This window comes from Schistocerca cancellata, chromosome 3 (assembly GCF_023864275.1).
Source record: "Schistocerca cancellata isolate TAMUIC-IGC-003103 chromosome 3, iqSchCanc2.1, whole genome shotgun sequence".
Lineage (NCBI taxonomy): Eukaryota > Metazoa > Arthropoda > Insecta > Orthoptera > Acrididae > Schistocerca > Schistocerca cancellata.
Genome location: NC_064628.1, coordinates 368,428,793 through 368,449,490, shown reverse-complemented (window position 1 = coordinate 368,449,490; position 20,698 = coordinate 368,428,793). Strand labels below are relative to the sequence as shown.

The following is a 20,698-nucleotide window of genomic DNA, read 5'->3' as shown; positions in this document are numbered from 1 at the left end:
TACAAGTTGCAAACAACCTTTCATGGCCTATATTTTACACCTGCCACCTTCATAATTTCAGAGTACTTCAGCCAACATTGTCAAAAACTTTCTCCAAATCTACAAATGCTATAAACATACATTTGCCTTTCCTTAACCTATCTCTTGTTCTAAGACAAGTCGTAGGGTCAGTATTGCCTCATGTGTATCCACATTTCTTTGGAACCCAAACCGATCTTCCCCAATGTCAGTGTCTACCAGTTTTTCCATTCTTCTGTAAAGAATTCAAGTTAGTATCTCGCAACCATGACCTATCAAACTGATGGTTTGATAAAATTCACACCTGTCAGCACCTGCTTTCTTTGGAATTGGAATTACTACATTTTCCTTGAAGTATGAAAGTCATTCACCTGCCTCATGTATCTTACACACCAGATGAAAGAATTTTATCATGGCTTGCTCTCCCCTGAATATCAGTAGGTCTGACTGAATGTCATCTATTCCTAGGACCTGGTTTTGACTTACATCAATTCTCCTCGCAGCTTCATGTCCCCCATCTCCTCTTCATCTACATCCTCTTCCATTTCTATAATATTATCTGAGAGTTCATCTCCTTCCACCTTTTAGTTTTCCCTTTGTCGCTTAGGATAGGTTTTCCATCTGAGCTCTTGATATTCAACAGGTGCTTCTCTTTTCTCCAAAGGTCACTTTAATTTTCTGTGGGGCTAATCTGTATCACTTCAGGCAGGGAGGTTACCTTCACAGTCCCTGATGTTATTGACTTTAGCATATGTTAAAATTCAGGAGTAAGTATGAAACACGATTTTTTTTGTTTTCTCCAAAAAAAATTCCTGCCCCAAAACGCAGGCATCCAATGATGACACTGCGAACACCATTTTGAAGATGCGAATTTAGAAAAAAAAATTAAATTCTGTATCTCTGTAACAGCTCTAGATATTTTGTTACAGTTTCTTTTATTTGAAAGATAATTACTTTATGATTACAATGGTATCCTCTGTTTGAACATATCTTTCTAAGTTCTTTTCCTGTCACCTTTTCAATTTTTTTTATAATTTACTTTTTTTTTTTTTAAAAATGCCCATCCAGAGAAGTTAGAATTTTTTCTGTTGATTAGTACCATGTAGTACTATATTCTCTGTGAAGGAGAGATTCCACTTTTAAGTTGGCTAGGTTTTATTTTAAAAAACCATTTTTAACTTTCAAGGGTAGTGTATGCCTTCACTGAAGTGGTTTCTTTTTTTTTTCGTTGTTGCAGTTACTTCTTTTCACTTTCATTGTTGCAGTTATCTCTTACAGTTTGTTGTAGTTTCTGTATTATAGTTGTTCAGTGCTAATTTGTTTACTGAAGAGGCTTCTAAGAAATCTGAGATCGTCCAGTGAGTTCTGTGTTTTCGTCAGGAAATTGCCAGTTGACACAAAGTTGCAGTGTGTTTTGTGAAAAAGGACTGTTTGAAATGTCTTCTGACTGGGGCCACAGGAGAGTGAAGTGTGCTGACTATTTATATATCCATAAAAAGAGTGATAAATAAGACAAACAAAAAAACAGACTTTCTTCAGGATGGAAATAAGTGTTCTCATCAGAAGACTCTGTTTGAAAGTGAAGCTGTTTCCAGTGACGACTTCTTGTGTTTTAAATGTTTTAAAAGCATAACAACAATGATAGTATCTGAACAAGACGAAGCCTCTTGTGGTGCAGATGATGCAATTTTGCATCGACAGAGGAAAAATTAAATACCCTGAATCAGTCAACTGAGGTAGGTTTTAGTCCTGTTAAGAAACCGTGGTCAGTGAAGTTGAGTCATAAGCTCTATGCATCAAGAAAGTACAGAGAAATTATTAAAGCTGTGGATAAATACACTGCAGCAAAACTAACCACTCTCTTCAAAGTAGGAATTCCATCTTCAGAAGAAAATGAACCAAAGCACTCTTGCACCTCTTACCAGGAATTTTTCACAAACATCAATTCAGCAGTTGAATACTGTGCATCCTAAAGTGAAAAGGTGCCAGTTTTAACTATTATTCCAGAGACATTTTCAAAGAAAACAATTCTGAACCACATTCCATCAATATCAAAGTACATGGTCCTGAAATCAAGAAATGTGAGATCTGTGAAAGGAGTCTTTGGAAGATCAGATCCCTATTACAGTCACCCTTTAGAAACAGCTTAAGTTCAAATAGTGCAGTTATTTTATCTGGAAGATAAATGGGACTGTTCTCGCCAGAGTGCCAACAAAAAATATGCTATAACTGTAACAGTTGAAGGTCAAAAAGTTTTCAAAGTGAAGAGGTACATGACTTGCAGTATTAAAGAAACTTTTGCAATTTATAAGAGCAACTATACATCTTCACATATTGGAAGATCAAAATTTTATGCACTACGACCTAAGTGGGTAGTTCCACACCCATCTAGAGATGTCTGTTCATGTGTGTACTGTGCACATTTTGAACTTCATGGGGTAGCTTTAAAGAACTTGCTAGGGCACTTGACCTATGACACCTTGGTTGGGAGTATGAAGCCATTAGTAGTCTGTGATGTAAAGCCAGAGACTTGGTTGTTTCAAGAATGTGGTGACTGCCCTGGAAAGGGAAGACTGTCTTTACAGACACTTGGTCTGGAAGAAATAGCAGATAACTCTGCAGAAATTACATATGTGACATGGGAGGAAAATAAACTAATTAAGAAAACTGTTGCCTTTGACAGTTTCATTGATGAATTTAGTAAGTGGTCAGTGAAAGCAGTAACACATCAGCATCTGAAGAAACTGAAACACCACCACATTGCAGAAGTGAAAGGGTGTGTACAGGCTGAAGAACTATGTTTAGTGTTTTACTTTGAATTTGCTAAAAACTGGTCTGTAATTCTCCCAGAAGAAGTACAAGGGTATCATTGGAGTAATGACCAAATTTCAATTTTTACAGTAGTGACATATTTTCAAAACAAGACCACAAGTGCTGCAGTTATAAGTGATGGCGCAGGACATGAGTCGGCACATGCTTTGCTACCAATATGCACAATTCTTCAACTGCAAACAGGGACAGAGAAGATCATCATTATTTTTATGGTGCTCCTAGACATTTTAAAAATCGTTACCAGCTGTTTGAACTGAGTAAGTAGTTTGTGCCAACTGACTGGGTATACAGTGCTACTGGTCACAGATGGGGGCATTGTGATGGTGTAGGAGGCCAGCTGAAGCACCATGCTACAAAACAATCTTTCCAGTCCAAGTACAACTGTGATTCAGAATGCTGAGGATTCTACAAGAGTCATGAAATCTGACACATCCACAGCCCTCATTCTTTTGTCCAAAGAAGAAATTGAAGAATTCCGTGAGCAGAAAAAAGGAAGAATGGTCCAAACAAAGTAATCCTGTGAAAGAAATTCAGAAGACACATCTTTGGACTCACAGTGGGCAAATTCATGGCATGCACATTAAAGAACAAACAAGAAGAAATTTCGTTAGTTCAGCCAACACCTCAGAAACAGCAGGATAATATTCAGATTCACAACCTGAGAAGAGGGATGATTGTGGTGTGTGTGTGTGTGTGTGTGTGTGTGTGTGTGTGTGTGTCTCACTGTGACTGGTGGATTGCAGAGATTATAGACACCAGTTACGAGTTAAATGAAATTGTAGTGAACTTTATGCTACCACATGGACAGCTGCTAGTTATAGGTTTCCAGCTGAAGGACAGCAACAACGCCATCAGTGTTCAACTTCCTGTTCACAATGTCTTGAAGACTGTTAAGTGCTCCAGTTCCTATTGGTTCAACAGGAAGGCATCACGCTGTATCAAAGGAAGATACTGAAGCAGTGGTACACATTTTTAGTTCACTGACTGGCTAATTTCAGTACAAAACAGAATGCACAGAAGTTGTATAAACTGAAACCTTTAAGTCTTTGGACCTTTCACATACACTGAGGAACCATTTAAATGTTTGAAAAATGAGCCTCTTACTCATCTTTCATAACTAAAATTATGTTAAATAAGGCTAGGTTTTGATTTTTATGAGACTGTTATGTGATAATGTGTTAATAAAACAGGTTTTATGTATGGCAAAAATTTCAATTGTTTATAAAACTTGTTCAACCTAAAAGCGGAAGCTCTCCTTTTCAGGGAATATGATACTAATCAACAGAAAAAGAACAAAAGTCTATGGATTGGCATTTTTGCAAAAAAAGAAAAAATCCACACATTAGAAAAAAGTTAAGAACGCTATAAGCCTACTAAAAGAACTTCGACACAAGTCCAAATGGAGGATTTCTTTGCAAACATAAAGCAATTGTCTTTGAAACAAAAAAAGCCAACAAAATATATAGAACTGTTACACAGATACAGCATTTTAAATTTTTTTCCAAAATTCGCATCTTAAGAATGGTATGCGCAGTGTCATCTTTGGATGGCTATCTCTGAGCCAAAATTTTTTTGAGAGAAAACAAAAAAATATGTTTTCCTTACTTAGTCCTTCATTTTAACAAATGCTAAATTCAATAACATCTGAGACTATGAAGGTAAGATTTTTTCCTAGCCTGCCTGAATTGAGGACTTGCCATAGGCAGTATCCATCATTACCCCTGTGATACATGCTTCTCCATCCTTACATTTGTCCTCTAACCATTCCTGCTTAACCATTGCACTTCCTGCCTGTCTCATTTTTTAGACTTTTGTATTATCTTTCAATTGCATTTTTATATTTTCTGTTATCATTAGTTACAGTCCTCATTAGTTACAGTACTCCCGTGTTATCCAAGGATTTCTACTATATCTAATTTTTTTTACCTATTTGAGTCTCTGCTGCCTTCATTATTACATCTCTTAAAGCTACCCATTCATTTTGAATTGTATTCCTTTCCCTTGTTCTGGTCAGTTGTTATCCAATGTTCCCTCTGAAATTCTCAACCATCTCCGGTTCTTTCAACTTATCCAGGTCCCATCTCCTTAATTTTCTACCTTTTGCAGTTACTTCAGTTTTAATCTACAGTTCTGCGGTTAGAGTCCATATCTGCCCCTGAAAATGTCTTACAACTTAAAATCTGGTTCTAAAATCTCTGTCTTACCACTGTATAATCGATATGAAACCTTCAGGTGTCTCCAGGTCTCTTCCATATATACAACCTTCCTTCAAGATTCTTAAACCAAGTGTTAGCAATGATTAAATTATGCTCTGTGCAAAATTCTGCCAGGCAGCTTCCTCTTTCATTCCTTTCCCCCAGTCCATATTCACCTACAATTTTTCCTTCGCTTCCTTTTCCTACCATCTAATTCCAATCCCCATTACAATTAAATTTTCATCTTCATTAACTATGTAAATAATTATTTTATCTTGTCATAGTTTCTTCAGTCTCTTGATTATCTGCAGAGCAAGTTGGTGTATAAACTTGTACTACTATGGTGGGTGTGATCATGTCTATCTTGGCTACGATTATGCATTCACTATGCTGTAATCTGCACTACTATTTTCTTATTCATTATTAACTCCACCCCGGCACTACCCCTATTTGATTTTATATTTATAACCTGGTATTCACTTGACCAAAAGCTCTGTTCCTCCTTCCACTGAGCTTCACTAAGTCCCACTACATCGAACTTCAACCTATCCATTTCCCTTTTTAAATTTTCTAACCCACCTGCCCCATTAAGAGATCTAAAAATCCACACTCAGATACGTAAAGCATCAGTTTTGTTTCTCATGATGCCGATATCCTCCTGAGTAGCCCCACCCAGAGATCTGGATGGGGGACTATTTTATCTCTGGAATATTTTAAGCAAAAGGCTGCCACCATCATTTAATCCTACAGTAGATCCGCATGCCCTTGGGAAAAGTAACAAGTGTAGTTTCCCCTTGCTTTCAGTACTTCGCAACACCAACACAGCAAGGCCATTTTGGTCAATGTTAGTAGAATAATCCAGACTGTTGCCCCTGCAGCTACTGAAAAGCCTGCTGTCCCTCTTCAGGAACCACACATTTGTCTGGCCTCTCAACAGATACCCCTCCAAAGTGATTGCACTTTGGTACGGTATCTGTAACACTGAGGCACACAAGCCAACCCATCAATGGCAAAGTAAAGGAAAAGGTATAGACAAGAGTAGATCACAGCTAAAATAGCAATACAGAATGATGTGACAGACTGATCTCCTGACAAAAATAGATGAGCCATGTACAAAAATGGATGAGTCAATCTGGTACACATTACAACTGCTTCCCTAATAATTTATGAAAGAAGTTCATCTCAACAAAATTTTTAAAAGTTTAGCAATATCTGCTTTCTCAAAAGATAAAAGTGATACCAAATCGCTGAGATGCCGCTGGGTGCCGTCTTCTCGAAAAAGAATAAAAGCATCTGTAAATCTATAATGTAAAGATGATGTTACATTGCAAGTATTGTTTGCTCTAAAGGTAGAGGTTGTAATGGTACTTGAATTACGTAACCATTACGGCACTTCAACTCAACCTCTCGATACCAGCAATATTCTACTGCGTTTTTGTAGAATACTTAACATATTTCTGAGACAACATTCAGATTTGATTTCATTTTTGATACATCGATATGTTTATATCGCAATGATATTATTCTTATGTGTATTCTTTCTTTTGTCACTATGATCTTTGTCGTACTTTTAACTCTGAATTTTGGGCGCATAAGCGGCTAGCAGTTAGTTGTTAGAGAGTCGGACCTTGAAAAAGTCAAGTGATGGACGTCATGTTGGAAAAACGCATATTCTAGTCAGCTTATAAAATGTGAACTTTAACAGTGAGAAAGATGTTTTCAAGTATGTTTTGTATTGTGAAGTGATGTTTTGTGTGTTACGTGATATTGCAATAAAAAGGAAGTGTAACTTAAATTCGGAGTGCTGATTATTTTTTTTACATCGACATTGTGCTAACTTTGAAAGGTTTAATCTTCAAGAATGGTTTATGAAGCGCATCTACAAAACTTTTGAACACAGCAGAATAAAACCTAGGCCTCTTTGCGTCCGAGCTTGGAATCATCACCACCTAGATTTTCGACGATTGAGCCATGATTTTACAACGAGACCAGCATGGGAAACACGAAAAGATGAGTGCCTAGTTTATTCATTACTACATGAAATGACTTTATTAACTGTGCTCTAATGACACCTGCCACATAATAACTTTGTTGTCGGCCGAAAATGCAGTATTTAGCAGCGTGAGCAACACCACAATTATTATTAAATTTTGACCTTCGTTGTGGTAGGGTTGTTAGAATGTGGGATACGGGCCAATTTCCTATGAGTTTGGTGAGTGCTACTTCCCTGCATCTCTGTGGTTTGAAGGATATGCACCATGGTCAAATACTATTGGTTGTAGCTTGTTCATTGCCTTCAACCATTTTTCTTCTCACTGACTCAGTTTTCCTTCTTTATCAGCGAGATAAGAGCATGCACAGGGACAGGATCAGATCAACAGTGCTACCACTAATGCCTCTATGCCTGCATCAGCTGCTATAGTGTTGCTTATAACTCCCACATACCCTGGCACCCAACAGAAAACTATTTGCCTCTCTTTGTTTTGAATGTTAAGAAAGCTACCTTCCATGTTTTGAATCATGTTCCCCATTGGATGTGTTACCTATTTTATTCACAAATATCCTAACTGTATCTGATGGATAAATGACAGTTAATCGGTTTCAAATCTAATCCTTCATCATCAGAGACAGTATACTTTTCTTTCCATACATGTTGTCATGTAGCACTCACTGGGGTAAATTCAAAATCAATCTATTAATGAGCACTTTATAATGATATGAAAGGAACAATATACTGGTTCTGATGATGGCTCATTAGAGTCAAAACCGATTACCTGTAATATCTATCAACAGTGATTAAGACATTTTCACATGAAAGAATGTGTTTCAAATACACCAAGTGCTTTAGTCTGACATCACATTTCATTGGACATGCTTCCACTATTGACCACAGGACACAAATTCAGAGCAAGTAATTAATTTCCTGCTAATGTGACTTATTTTCTCACCTTCCTTTTGAATAGCATAAATTTATGCATCACACACAGTACTAACCTAAAGGACAGAGTGACTGATTGAGAAATAAAATGCACACCTATTTCCATGGAATATTGCTTTGGATTCCCATAATCCACCAATGCTAGCAACTCCAAAGGCCACACACATATTCAAAGCCATCTCAGAGGTACGAAAGTAATGAAATTTTAATGGACTGGGAATCAATCAATAACTGATGCCTTCACTGATAAACCAAAACACTTGTAGGCCTTTATTTTGGTCTTTCTTTAAGATTTTGGGAACACATGGTACACTTCCTGCTTGGGTCATCTGGAAATGATCATACATAATGTTGCAGAGTTAAAGACAGTGCAGCAGTGTCCAGAATGTGTAGTTTTAAAAACTGTAATGCTTAGTGCAAATTTTTTATTATAATTCTTTTCAGCAAAAATGGTGTATCAGTTCTTTTTCAGCCAAAACGGTATATGGGTTCTGGTATATTAGAAAGTCCTCATCAGTGGACTTGAATATGTTACATCATAACTCGTCAAAGTACTAATGAACTTTTCAAGTTATTAAACCAAATTGTTCCTAGTGTGTGCAAACATAAGACGACAGTACATTAGGTGCAAGTGAATGATGTACAGCAAATTAAAAAATTAGCTTCCAATTCAGAAGACGGGAGACTTATGGTTTATTCGGCCATACTGATTTGGGTTTTGCTAGATCACTACAGGCAAATGCCAGGATAGTTACTCCAAGGCCACGGCCATATACCTGCTCTGTCAGAATATGACTTACATTTTTCTTTGTATTAAGCTGAGAAATCCTATATGATTGTACAAGAGAGAGAGGGCTCTGAAGAGAGAGAGAGAGAGAGAGAGAGAGAGAGAGAGAGAGAGAGATCCTTTGATGACTAAATTACCATTATTATTACAACTACCACTAGGTGTAAGTAGTAGTAGTAGTAGTAGTAGTAGTAGGAGCATTCCTCTGAACTTTTGAAAATAAATGGCACAAGATGTTGAAGACTACATAAAAGATACAAGCACTATGAGGAAATCAAAATGTAATTGCAGATGAGTAAGACTAATTCCATTCTAATGACCTAGCCTGCATATCTCAGGGCAAGCAGCATCAGAAATCAAGGATAAACAGCCAATAAATAGGGATGTGAAGCTGGAACTACCAAAGCATCAAGAGGAAATGCAGATTAAATAGGATCATGTAGCACAGCTCAGCAAATGTCACTCCGAAGTTAAAAGTGTCCCAGAAAATATAAAGGAAACAATAATTTCACTACCCAAAAAAATGGAAAAACTGAAAGTTGTGATTCCAAATGTGTGTTTTGACCCGTGTTGTCATCAAGATGGCAGACACTCCCACTTCAGAAGTATATAATATAGTATCCCTTGCCTGTCATAATACCCACAAACAAACAATAATTAACACCAATATATTTAACTCCAGCAATAAATGAAACTAACATGACAACGTGGGAGTAGGAGATTTTGGGTGGGGCAAAACTAAAGATACGACAATAAGAGTAACAATGTCATTCTGAAACAAATATTAACCCAAACATCAACTACATGGAAGTCTCAACATTCATAACCAAAAAATTCAAAAATGAAAACCAATGGAACTGTAAACTTTGCTTGACATATATGGCTCAAATCTAGGTCACAATACCAGGAACTCAAACACAACTCAAAAACCCAGTATCACAAATTTCAGTAGACCTACATGGCCTACAGTACCCAAAACTAACTCAAATTATCAAGTCTGTTATCAAAACCTCCCACTTACCCCAACTATGTAAAACCAAGTTCAGTGTAAAACAAAGAAAACCAACTCACATAGAAAATAACAAAACATAACCTAACAAACAATGGTAAACTAATATCCACAATACCTACAAACCACAAACCAACACGATTACCAAACACTAACAAGAAAAACCCCAAAATTTGTGAAATCCTTCACCACCACAAATTTCGATATATACAAACATAAACATAAATACCATACATACTACAATAATTATAAATAAAACCACAAAAAATACTCATCAAGCAAGGCCACAGTCACATATAACTGTAGGAACTTGACTGCAGCAACAAACAATAGCCTACTACTAAATTTCTGTACCACATACATGACTGACAAAGAAAGAAAAACATTATATCTCCATCCATAACACACACCACTAATAAATCCACACAAACACACAAATCCTTCAGTGACAATACTGAAAATCAAAGTAACTCACTAATAAACTGACATAATCTCTTCCAATAACAACCTAACACACTGGACTCACAACATCAAATGGCTCACGAACAATCTAACTAACAGCTTTGAAACATAAACATCCACCACAAGACAGCACCACCAAATACTACAACAAACCATCTACAAACATGAACAGACTCAAAAACGTGGTGAACCATGACATCACATGACACTACACTGTTATATCACAGGTCAAAGCAGATTGTTGGAAAAACAACTTTTGGTTGATCCACGTAAACAAAGAATTTGGCTAATATACCAAATAAATGACAGCATTATATCTTAAAACTCTCGTGCAAATTCAGTTTTCACAAACAAGCCCAGAGATTTGTTGACAATATTCTCAAAATCAGAAGAGATAGGAAGTTGTGATCTCACAACAACATACAATAACACAACATAATGGATGACAAGAAACAGGATAAGCACAGACACAAATCTGGTCTCGGCGAACTTTCATGTGACTGAACTCAAAGATTCTGTACTTCACTGATCCAATATTCATCTTTGAAATGAAATAATGTAATTTCTAAAAACATTTTTCTTAGAAATGTGAAAATGAATTTAATTAATGGACAGCCACTGACCAAATAACTGGCACGAAATAGCCTATATAATTATCGGATATTCCACTAACTGATCAAAAACATATCAGAAATTCTGTTTATTGTTTTATTTCTGGGAATAATAAAAAAAAAGATACAAGGAGTAATGTATGAAGAGCTTGGGTCTCTCATTCACTGGCACTTCCATTTCAAATTAAATTTTTCTGCGGGAAAGGTCTATACACTTGAGATTAAGTGAAGTGTTCAATACTGCTTGGCTAGTTCTCAACCATCTTGTCACCTTCTAATCTAACTTAGGAGTCGGACTGCACTATAGATCAGTCTGTCACTACAATCTCTATTGCAAAAACTAATATAAAGGCAAAATAAATATTGCCAGTCTTCTGGTTTCTTTCTATCTGTGCAAGTATGACACCAGGAACCACACCCCCAATATGCTACAGGATGATGGCAACAATAGGAACTGCTAGGTTCATTTGACCCTGTATTTGCAGTAAAACAGAGACATTCAAGCAGCTGTTGCACTTTCTTTGTTCTCCATTATCAATTTTTACTTTTCAATGGATACAGATCAAAGACACACAATGGCTAAAACATTTTGTATAACATTTAATCACTCAGGAAGTGCAGTTATATCTAAGATTGCATCTGTGGAAGTCATCAAAATTAAGTAACACACTAAAACATCACAATGTGTCCATATGGTTAATAGATTAAATTGTGTCAACAGCACTAAGTACAATACAGATCTCAACTTATTATTCTTCAATGTGCTACACGCACACAATGTAAATAAATTTAGATGAAAACAGAGTAAAGCAATCTAACTACTGGGACAAACCCAAGCAGCCTACACAAAGTACATCAAAGTTTCCCATTGGACTCAACATGAACCCCATCCCCCTCCCAGCCTCTGCATTTTTTTATATTTCATGCATGGTATATGGACATAATATGTATCAGAATACCTACTCATTGAAGACTTATCCATTACCTAATAGGCCTATGGTTTTCCTGAAACCAAATTTCAGCTTTATGCTTTATGATGGAAAATGTGCTAAAGTTTATGTATGGCATGAACGTGGACGTTAGGTTACATTACATATCAGTCTGTTTTTTTATTTGGCATTCAAATTTGTTGTCTTTGCCAACTCGCAACTACACTGCCTCCTTTCAACCTATGGCTAGGCTACAAAGCAGACTATCACCACAACCATGATTTTAGGGAGGGGGTAATCCAATCTCGCCCTGTAACTGAAAATTAAAAAGTTGTTTTATTTTAAATAAAATTAGGTAACTGATTTGGTAAAAGCAAAATGGCAGTACTAGAAAAGGAAAATGCCTCAATTAAACAAAAACCAACTTTTATTTGAGCACTATATCACATTTTCTGAAAGTCTCATTATTACAATTGGGAGAAAAATGTCGTGAATTAATGTTGAGAAATGCATGCCAGTTTCTGGCTATGTGAAGAACATACGCAGGAAATCAATCATCATTCACAAAACCTAGTTTATGAAATCCGTATTTAACAACCATCATTCTAGTAGATGGACCATACATTTTGGGAAACCAAAACATAAAATGTGTAACTTTGTTAATAGTGTGGTAACATTTGCAGATCTACATGTAGCCTGGGTGGATTGCGTAAAAATTTATTAACAACACTGAATTTTAAATACAACTGTGAAACTGAAAACAAAGGATTGTAGTGTATAATGTACGCAATCAAATCATCTTGACAATCACCTGCCAAGTAACACATGAACTGCTTATTCCACACTCTAGAGATCAGATTAAAGACAAAATTCATTTACTGTGTGGTTTTTCCCTTACTGAAAGAAAGAAAAAGCAGCAGCTATCTGAATTTCAAGCAATGACTCTGAATAAAACAATTTCAGTGGCAAAAGTATTAATCAAAGTGATTTCCTTAAAAAAAATGCCCTTCAAAAGCAGTACTTTAAGAATCTACATCCCTTCTACAGTTCACTGGCTTACTTCGCGATCATGTTTTACATGTTAAGTTGTACCAATTAAGTAACTAGAATGTCATTCACCATGCAGCAGCAATGTATCAGATTTGGTTCCACTATCCATATGTTTCATACACAAATATTAACACAAGCAGCATGCATTAGAAACAAAGTTGCCTCTGACACCAAAATAATACTTTCCACTAATGACATATGCAAACCATCAAACTTACACTTCTACACTAATAGATATTAAGTGTATTAGCATGTTTTCTGATAGTAACACAAATACAGAGTTAACATACAAACAAAAAATAGACTGCAAACATGATCAAAGGAAGCTTGAATAATACACCTCAAAACAACTGAGCCTCAAATTAAAAGCTTAGCAGTGAAACTGTAGAATAACTGGTAACTTTTTTTTTCTTTTTTTCAGTTTTACAACCTAGACCTGCTTCTGGACGCTCCAGAACAGCTGATCACAAATTTCCTTTGTTCGGCTTAAACGCTACCCTTGCTCTTATTTGCAGCTTTTTGTTATCTACCTAGGTATATGCATTTGCAGTCTTCCACAAATATTTTCTGTGGCGTACGCTTAGGAGGCGATGACACATGCCAAACGAACGTAACTCAAGGCACACTGATAGGAACAAAAAATTAAAAGAGTCTAACGTCAAGCAGCGCATTTATCTACACACGATAATAAGCCATCGTTTTCCACAACATTACACACCGTTTCAATGAATAACGCGGAGCACTACGAAATCTATGCAGATTATCAAATGATTTTCTTTTCAATGTACCACCACAATACCAAGTTCCAAACTTCCTGTCATTTGAGAAATTATGATACCCTACTGATACATAGCGAAATTAAAAGTTCAGATTTTACCTTATTGTCTGCGGTAGAAGACTTCAAATGCTGGTGAGTTTCCTGAGGCACTTTCACAGTAACAACATTCACATCACTCCTACATATAACTTTCATTGGATACACAGTACGTCTAAAAATTAAACACGAAAAAAAACACAAATCAAACTCAAATCATCTGGCTGTTAAACGAACTGAAATTGTACTGTTATGAGAAACTGACAAAAGATATTATTCAACACATCAAAATTAAATATGAAACTAAATGTTATGAAAAGGTTGTATAAACACACATATATGCTTAACGACCGCCGAGTAAGACTTGATAGCGAGCTCCACCAAACAACTACGGGGAAAAATTTTTAATGAGCGTATGGCCACCCAGATATGTAATCCCTAATGGGCTTAACATCAACAAAATAAGCTCGTAAAAAATTGTTTTGCGCTCAGTTCAACGTATCCACTCGTGAGGTTTTACAAAGTTCAAATGATAATAAAAACATAAAAAAGGCAAGAAATGAACACAAAGAACATTCCAGACGTGTTTTGTTACTGTGCCCTTCGATCGTTCCTTTCCCATAGGTGTTGATAACGAAAATACAGGGAAAGCTTAACTACCACTAAAAAAACACTCATGTCCATACGTACTGTACACAAATTTCAGTCTCTTTTAACAAACATCGTTAGATATGTAGACAGCATGCAATGATTTCACTTCTTAAAACATACTGTCCTCTCACTCGTTAATAACATATGTCGAATCACGGCAGTAGAGACAATAGATTAAGAAACGGTGAGAGCATGTGTGTATAAGTAAAAGACGTACATGCCCTCGGTGCTAACGAGAATAACACTGTAACATTACACATTACTTGGGAAGTAACTAACGAATATTATACCTGCCATTGCAGAGCCGTTGATAAATGCAATCCAGAACTGTTTACAATAAACGCAAGAATTTATATCACTACTTCTAACACAAAACAAACACGTTTATCGAAGTGCGAAAACGGCAACGCAAGCACAACTCTCTTCGCGGAGCACTCCCCAAATTTACTTGATCACTTTCGCAGCTAGTAACCATAGGTGTTCGTGATCGTCAAAGCCCCTTGCGTATCCCAGAGATGTTAGATATGTGAGACAGCAGGCGGTAACTTCAATCAATCCTCTTGAAGGTACTGCCACAACACGCGGCCAAAGCGATTGTGTTACGATCTGTCTCACTTGCACTTGTTTCAACATATACACGGAAGAATCGCCTGAGTAGAACGTATCACATATTCTAAATGTAAATATGATGGACTGCTCATCGGACAACGTAGTCAACAGTCGTCAAGTGGATTGTATTTCAGACAAATAATAGGTGCATATCCTTGAGAGCAATAAATGCAGTGCAGCAATAAATTAAAGTTCCTGGACTGCAATAGCACTAAGAAGCTAAAGTGTGTACAGACACACAAGGATTATGAGACGATCCTTGTACACTGACGTGATAAATGTCATAGGATACCTCCTAATATCGTGTCGGAGCTCATTTTTCCTGGCGCAGTGCCGCACCTCGAACTGGTACGGACTCAACAAGTCGCTGGAAGTCTCCTGCGGAAATATTGCGTCATACTAACTCTATAGGCATCCATAATTGCAAAAGTGTTGCCAGTGCACGATTCTGTGCACGAACTAACATCTCGATTATGTTCCGTAAACTTGATTCATGTCGGGCGATCTGGCTGTCATATCATTCCCACAAACTGTCCAGAATTTTCTTCAAATCAGTCATCAGCAATTGTGGTCTGGTAACATGGCCCATTGTCATAGGAACATGAAGTCTGTGAAAGGCTGCAAATGGTCTCCAAGTAACCAAACATTACTATTCCAAGTCAATGATCGTTTAGTTGGACCAGAGGATCCAATCCATTATATGTAAACACAGACCACATAATTATGGAACTACCACCAGCTTGCACAGTGTTTGTTGACAACTTTGGTCCATGGCTCGTGGGGTCAGCGCAGCGCTCGAATCCTACCATTAGCTCTCACCAACTGAAATTGCGACTCATCTGACCAGGCCAAGATTTTCCTTTTGTCTGGGGTCCATCCGATATGGACCCAGGAGAGGCGCTGCAGGTGATGAAATTCTGCTAGTAAAGACACTCGCGCCGGTCGTCTGCTGCCATACCTGCAGCCCATTGACGGAAAATTCCGCCGCACTGGCCTGACGGATACGTTCGTCGTACGTACCACATCGATTTCCGCGGTTATTTCGCGCAGTGTTGCTTGTCGTTAGCACTCACAACTCTACGCAAACGTCGCTACTCTCAGTCGTTAAGACAGACAACACAGTCTGCCACTGTGTTGTCTGTGGTGAGAGGTAACGCCTGAAATTTGGTATTCTTGGCCCACCCTTGACGCTCTGGATCTCGGAATACTTAATTCCCCAAAGATATTCGAAATGGAATGTCCCAAGAATCTAACGCCAACTACCATCCCACAAACGAAGTCTGCTAATTCGCATTGGAAACTTTTTCATGGGATTCACCTGAGTACAAATGACAGTTTCACCAACGCATGCCTTGTCTATATGATACTAGAGCCATCTGTATATGGGAGCATCGCTGTCCCATGAATTTTGTCACCTCAGTGTAGATTAGCATACATAAGCATCTGCTAGATATCTGGAAATGTCAAAATAAGTGAAACCCAGCTGACAGATTGATAGCTTTTCATAAAAAAGACTTCTAACGTTTGTATCTGTCTATCAAATGGAAATGGCTTGAGGTGTAAATTTATAAAGACAGTCTGAAATAAAAATATCAGCAGATGTTACTGCCAACTTGCAACTTACAGACTGTCATTAATAACATTACAGAAATAACTCAAGATATCAATACATGATACATAATTTATACATGAATGAAAAACACAACTTTAGATACACAGCTGTAATTTGTAACATTATAGTGCAAGTGCCTCACATGACAGAAACTGGTGATGTGGATATTTTAGAAACGATTGATGAAAATAATGAGGATCCAGTATTATAGAATCACAGACAAAATTTAAAACATATTTATGACAATGAAATTCACAGTGAGTTGAAAGTTAAGAATTCAGTTCAACATATTTACTAAGTTATTGTTAATAGTAAAAATAGAATTCTGAGGATATTATTCACTCCTCCAATCATTCACACACCGTGTTCCACTTGTCCCATCATGAAGAAGAGCTTAAGGGGTGTCAGATTACACATTAAGTAACACGAGTAGCCACTCTAGGTTACTTCTGTTAAGTATACAAAAACCAATTATGACCAGGGCTAATTCATTCGTAAAATGTTAACTCTATCCAAGAGCATGAAGGTCCATTCGTACTGAGTGATCAGCCTCTGCCACTGGCGTCAGTGGATGTAATATGGAGATGTGTGGAGTCAGCACACTGTTCTCCTGGACATTCGCAGTTTTCAAGACATGGAGCAACTACTACTCAATCAAGCAATTCCCCAATTGGTCTTATGAGACTGAATGCACTCCTTTCCAGTCCTCCCGCCAGGCAAAACTCCCTGGTAATGCAGTAAATCGAACCCAAGTCCTCCGCATGGCAGTTATCAGCACTGACCGCACAGCTATGGACATGGAAGCTAATCCATTCATATTAATAAGTGAAGGGAATTATTGCTAGGTTACTTTGGAACAGTACAGCAGTTCACTTCCTCTTACCCTACACTGCCACTGTTTTTATCTAATACTTCAGAGAAAGTAGTAATGTAAATTTATAGAAAACACTATCAGCTGTCTATGAATTTATTAAGTTAAAGCCTTTTTAATTAGAACTTTAGTGCTAACTGTAATTTACATACTTGAATTTATACTAAATTATTTGCTAATGACATATGCTTTTAATTAGGGTTTGAATATTTGGGAATTATCAGTTTCCTGCCTGATGTCTGTTAGTAACCTGTTAAAGACATTTTTACCAAAATTTATAACTCCTTCCTGACTCCTAAACAGTGATGCATAGGCTACATGGGAATAATTTTTATTTCTTGTAACAGGTTTCGAATTTCACAGTTTATCCAAAGTTTATTCTTATTATTAACCACAAAAACCATTATGTAGTAAATATTGGCATGTGGGTGATACACATTTAAGACTTCTGAAGAGATTTGTACAAGGTGTTCTGTATGCTCACATAAAAAAATACTTTTTTGACAGAACATTTGCCAAGAAGATTATTTCATTGGACAATATTGAAAGAAAGTATGTACAGCTTACAAGCTGCTGCTGCTATGAACAATTAAGGGTTTGAAGACATTAAACATCTGTCATCAGTCATTGAGCCCCAGAACAGTCTCTGTGTACCCCATCTGCCTGTGTCTAAAGGTAATCCTATGAGCAAGTGTGAGAACGTTTTCTAAATGTTTGTGTAGTGTGTAACCGAGGTGGTATGTAGCTATTCCTAAGGAAAAAAAGGCTGTACTAAGGTTTTCAGTTAACTCATCCATCAACTGGTGCTAGCTCCACTTTATATCCATTTCTATGCCTAGACATTTCGCACACAGAGTTTCATTTAGGCTGTACCCATTGATCTCTACTTTTAGTACTTGTAAATCTATTTCTGTTATGTTTTTTTTAGTTGCTTAATATCAGTTTTTGTAAATTAATAGATACATCTACATAACATGTTGTATTAGTTACCTTCTCAAACGTTTAGGAGAATACATAAAAGAGTGATATAGAGCTAATAATTGGTTGGTACAAGACTTAAGCACTTTGGTGGGAACCTTGTTTTAGACAGGAGAGTTAATGTTTTTCAATGATTTAATGATTGTCGTAGTCACTCTAATAGTTGCACTGTCAAAACTAACATCTGTTTGTGAAATATGCTAAGCCTGTCTAACAAGGATACATCATGGACTGATCCTATTTGATTTTCCTAGAAAATCGCCTTTGAAGATAAGAAAATAGTCAAGTGATGTTAAATAAAAAATATTTGTGGGTTATTAATATAGTTAATGGAAGCTGAGGGAGAAAAATTCCAGTATAAAAATTGTTGATTCGAATCTCATTAGTAAGAATATTCTTTCTTTAATTTAAATGTCATGTTTATTAACAAACAGAAATGTTAGCTAATGAATACTGAATCATAATTTTTAATAAAAATATTTTCCTTAGAAATTAGATGAATATGCTAGTATTCACAACAAATTAAAATTTGTTGCAAATCTATAGGATAAGATATAGAAATTGTAATACTTTTTTAATTTCTAAAGAATAAACAGTATTACTAATGTACAAAGTTTGTTTGGCTTAACAATAAGGCATTTTACACGCCAACATCAAATTTTTATTTCTGTTTGTATGACCAGTAATTAAAAATATGCTACTTTTGATTAAAACTTTATTGTTCAGTATTGTTAATCAATATTTCTATTTGTTAATAAGTATGGAATTTAAGTAAAAGTATAAATATTTGACGTGGCTTCAGACTCTATTGAACAAAATTTTCTCTTCTTCAAGAAAATGAATTCGTTTCTGCATCACTATCAGGTAGAGAAACACTTGCTTCTTCATAAAACATAGTTTTTTTTAATAAATAATTGCTTCTTCAGCTAGCTAAGTGCCATAACTAAAATAATTTATTATTCTTAAAATTAAAATAATATATATATATAAATAAATAGTTTCTCCTTCAGAAGCCCTTAACATATGCCATTAAATTTTTGCAAACTGACTTTTATATCAAATTATGTACTACCTGTAATTCATTCTTTATTTATTCTTTATGTAGGTGATGTACAATGAATCCGTTAGTACATTTAGATCACCTTTGTCCAATATTTCATCTAGCAGAATGTATGTCCTGCTTCAATTTTACTACAGTATTCAACTATTTTTTGCCTATAAAATACTATCTTGAATGTGTAAAATGCATGTTTGACCATCAGGTGCTTTTATTTTAAACATAAATATCGATAATGTGTAGAGCATTATTTAAGTAACGACAAATGTAATATGGTGGCTTCGGCAATTTTAACCTTTATCTGTGAAGATGGTCCATGACCGAAACCGGTTGATATTTGGGCTTAAGATGAAATAAGCTGATGGTCAAACACGCATTTATACATTTCTTAATGGCTGTTGATAGTCACCTACCAAAAACGTATATCTTGAATGTATTACCAAAATTGGTGTTATAATCTCTTCTCGTATGTTCTTTATAGAATCTAATTTCAGTGTAAGATTTCTATTCCTCATTTGACTCAGATCCTGTGCCATGGTTAAAACAGTTCATGAAGTTACTAATAGGCACATTTAAATTTTTGTTAAGACCAGCTATCCTAATATTTGGGACAATTATGTGGCATAAAATAACATCAGTGTCAGATTTATACAGTAAATCCTTAAAACAGGTTAATAATTTTTGGGAATATCATAGGAAGAATTGTGTTCTAGATTACATATTTTTTGATGCTTTAAAACAATCTTCCCCCATGAACCACAAAACTTGCGGTTGGTGGGGCAGCTTCATTACCTCAGCGTTATAGATAGGTGCAACCACAATGGAGGGGTATCTGTAGAGAGGCCAGACAAATGTATGGTGTCTGAAAAGGCACAGCAGCCTTAAAAGGGGCAGCATCCTTTTCAGTAGATGCAGGGGCAACAGTCAGGGTGAGCGATCTGGCCATTTAACATCAACAAAAACAGCCTTGCTGTGCTGGTGCTGCAAATTGCTGAAAGTGAGGGGAAACTACAGCCCTATTATTCCATAGGGCATGCAACTCTACCATATGATGATGGCATAGTCTTGTGTAAATATTCTGCAAGTAAAATAGTTACTCATTTGGATCTCCAGGAGGGAACTGCTCAGGAGGATGTCGATCACGAGAAAGTACAAGGTGCATTCAAGTTCTAAGGCCTCCGATTTTTTTTCTCCGCACTGGAAAGAGATAGAAACATGCGCATTGTTTTAAAATGAGGCCGTGTTCATTGTCAATACGTCCCAGAGATGGCAGCA

At 36.4% G+C, this 20,698-nt stretch overlaps 1 protein-coding gene across 7 annotated transcripts in view; it reads right to left on the bottom strand.

Moving 5' to 3' along the window:
* LOC126175054 (CCR4-NOT transcription complex subunit 7) overlaps positions 1-14,795 on the bottom strand; it is a 119,553-nt gene extending 104,758 nt beyond the window's left edge. For 2 of the 7 annotated variants that reach the window (XM_049921570.1, XM_049921573.1), the window contains exon 1: positions 14,587-14,795. Coding sequence is in view for 4 of the 7 variants with exons in the window: in XM_049921573.1 (XP_049777530.1) it covers positions 14,587-14,593 (7 nt within the window). In the remaining 3 variants the exon portion in view is untranslated. Of the gene's footprint in view, positions 1-13,708; positions 13,821-14,586 lie in introns of those variants that run through there. The other 5 variants (XM_049921572.1, XM_049921571.1, XM_049921567.1 and 2 more) reach the window with 4 other exon arrangements.
* Between the last annotated feature and the right edge of the window lie 5,903 nt (positions 14,796-20,698).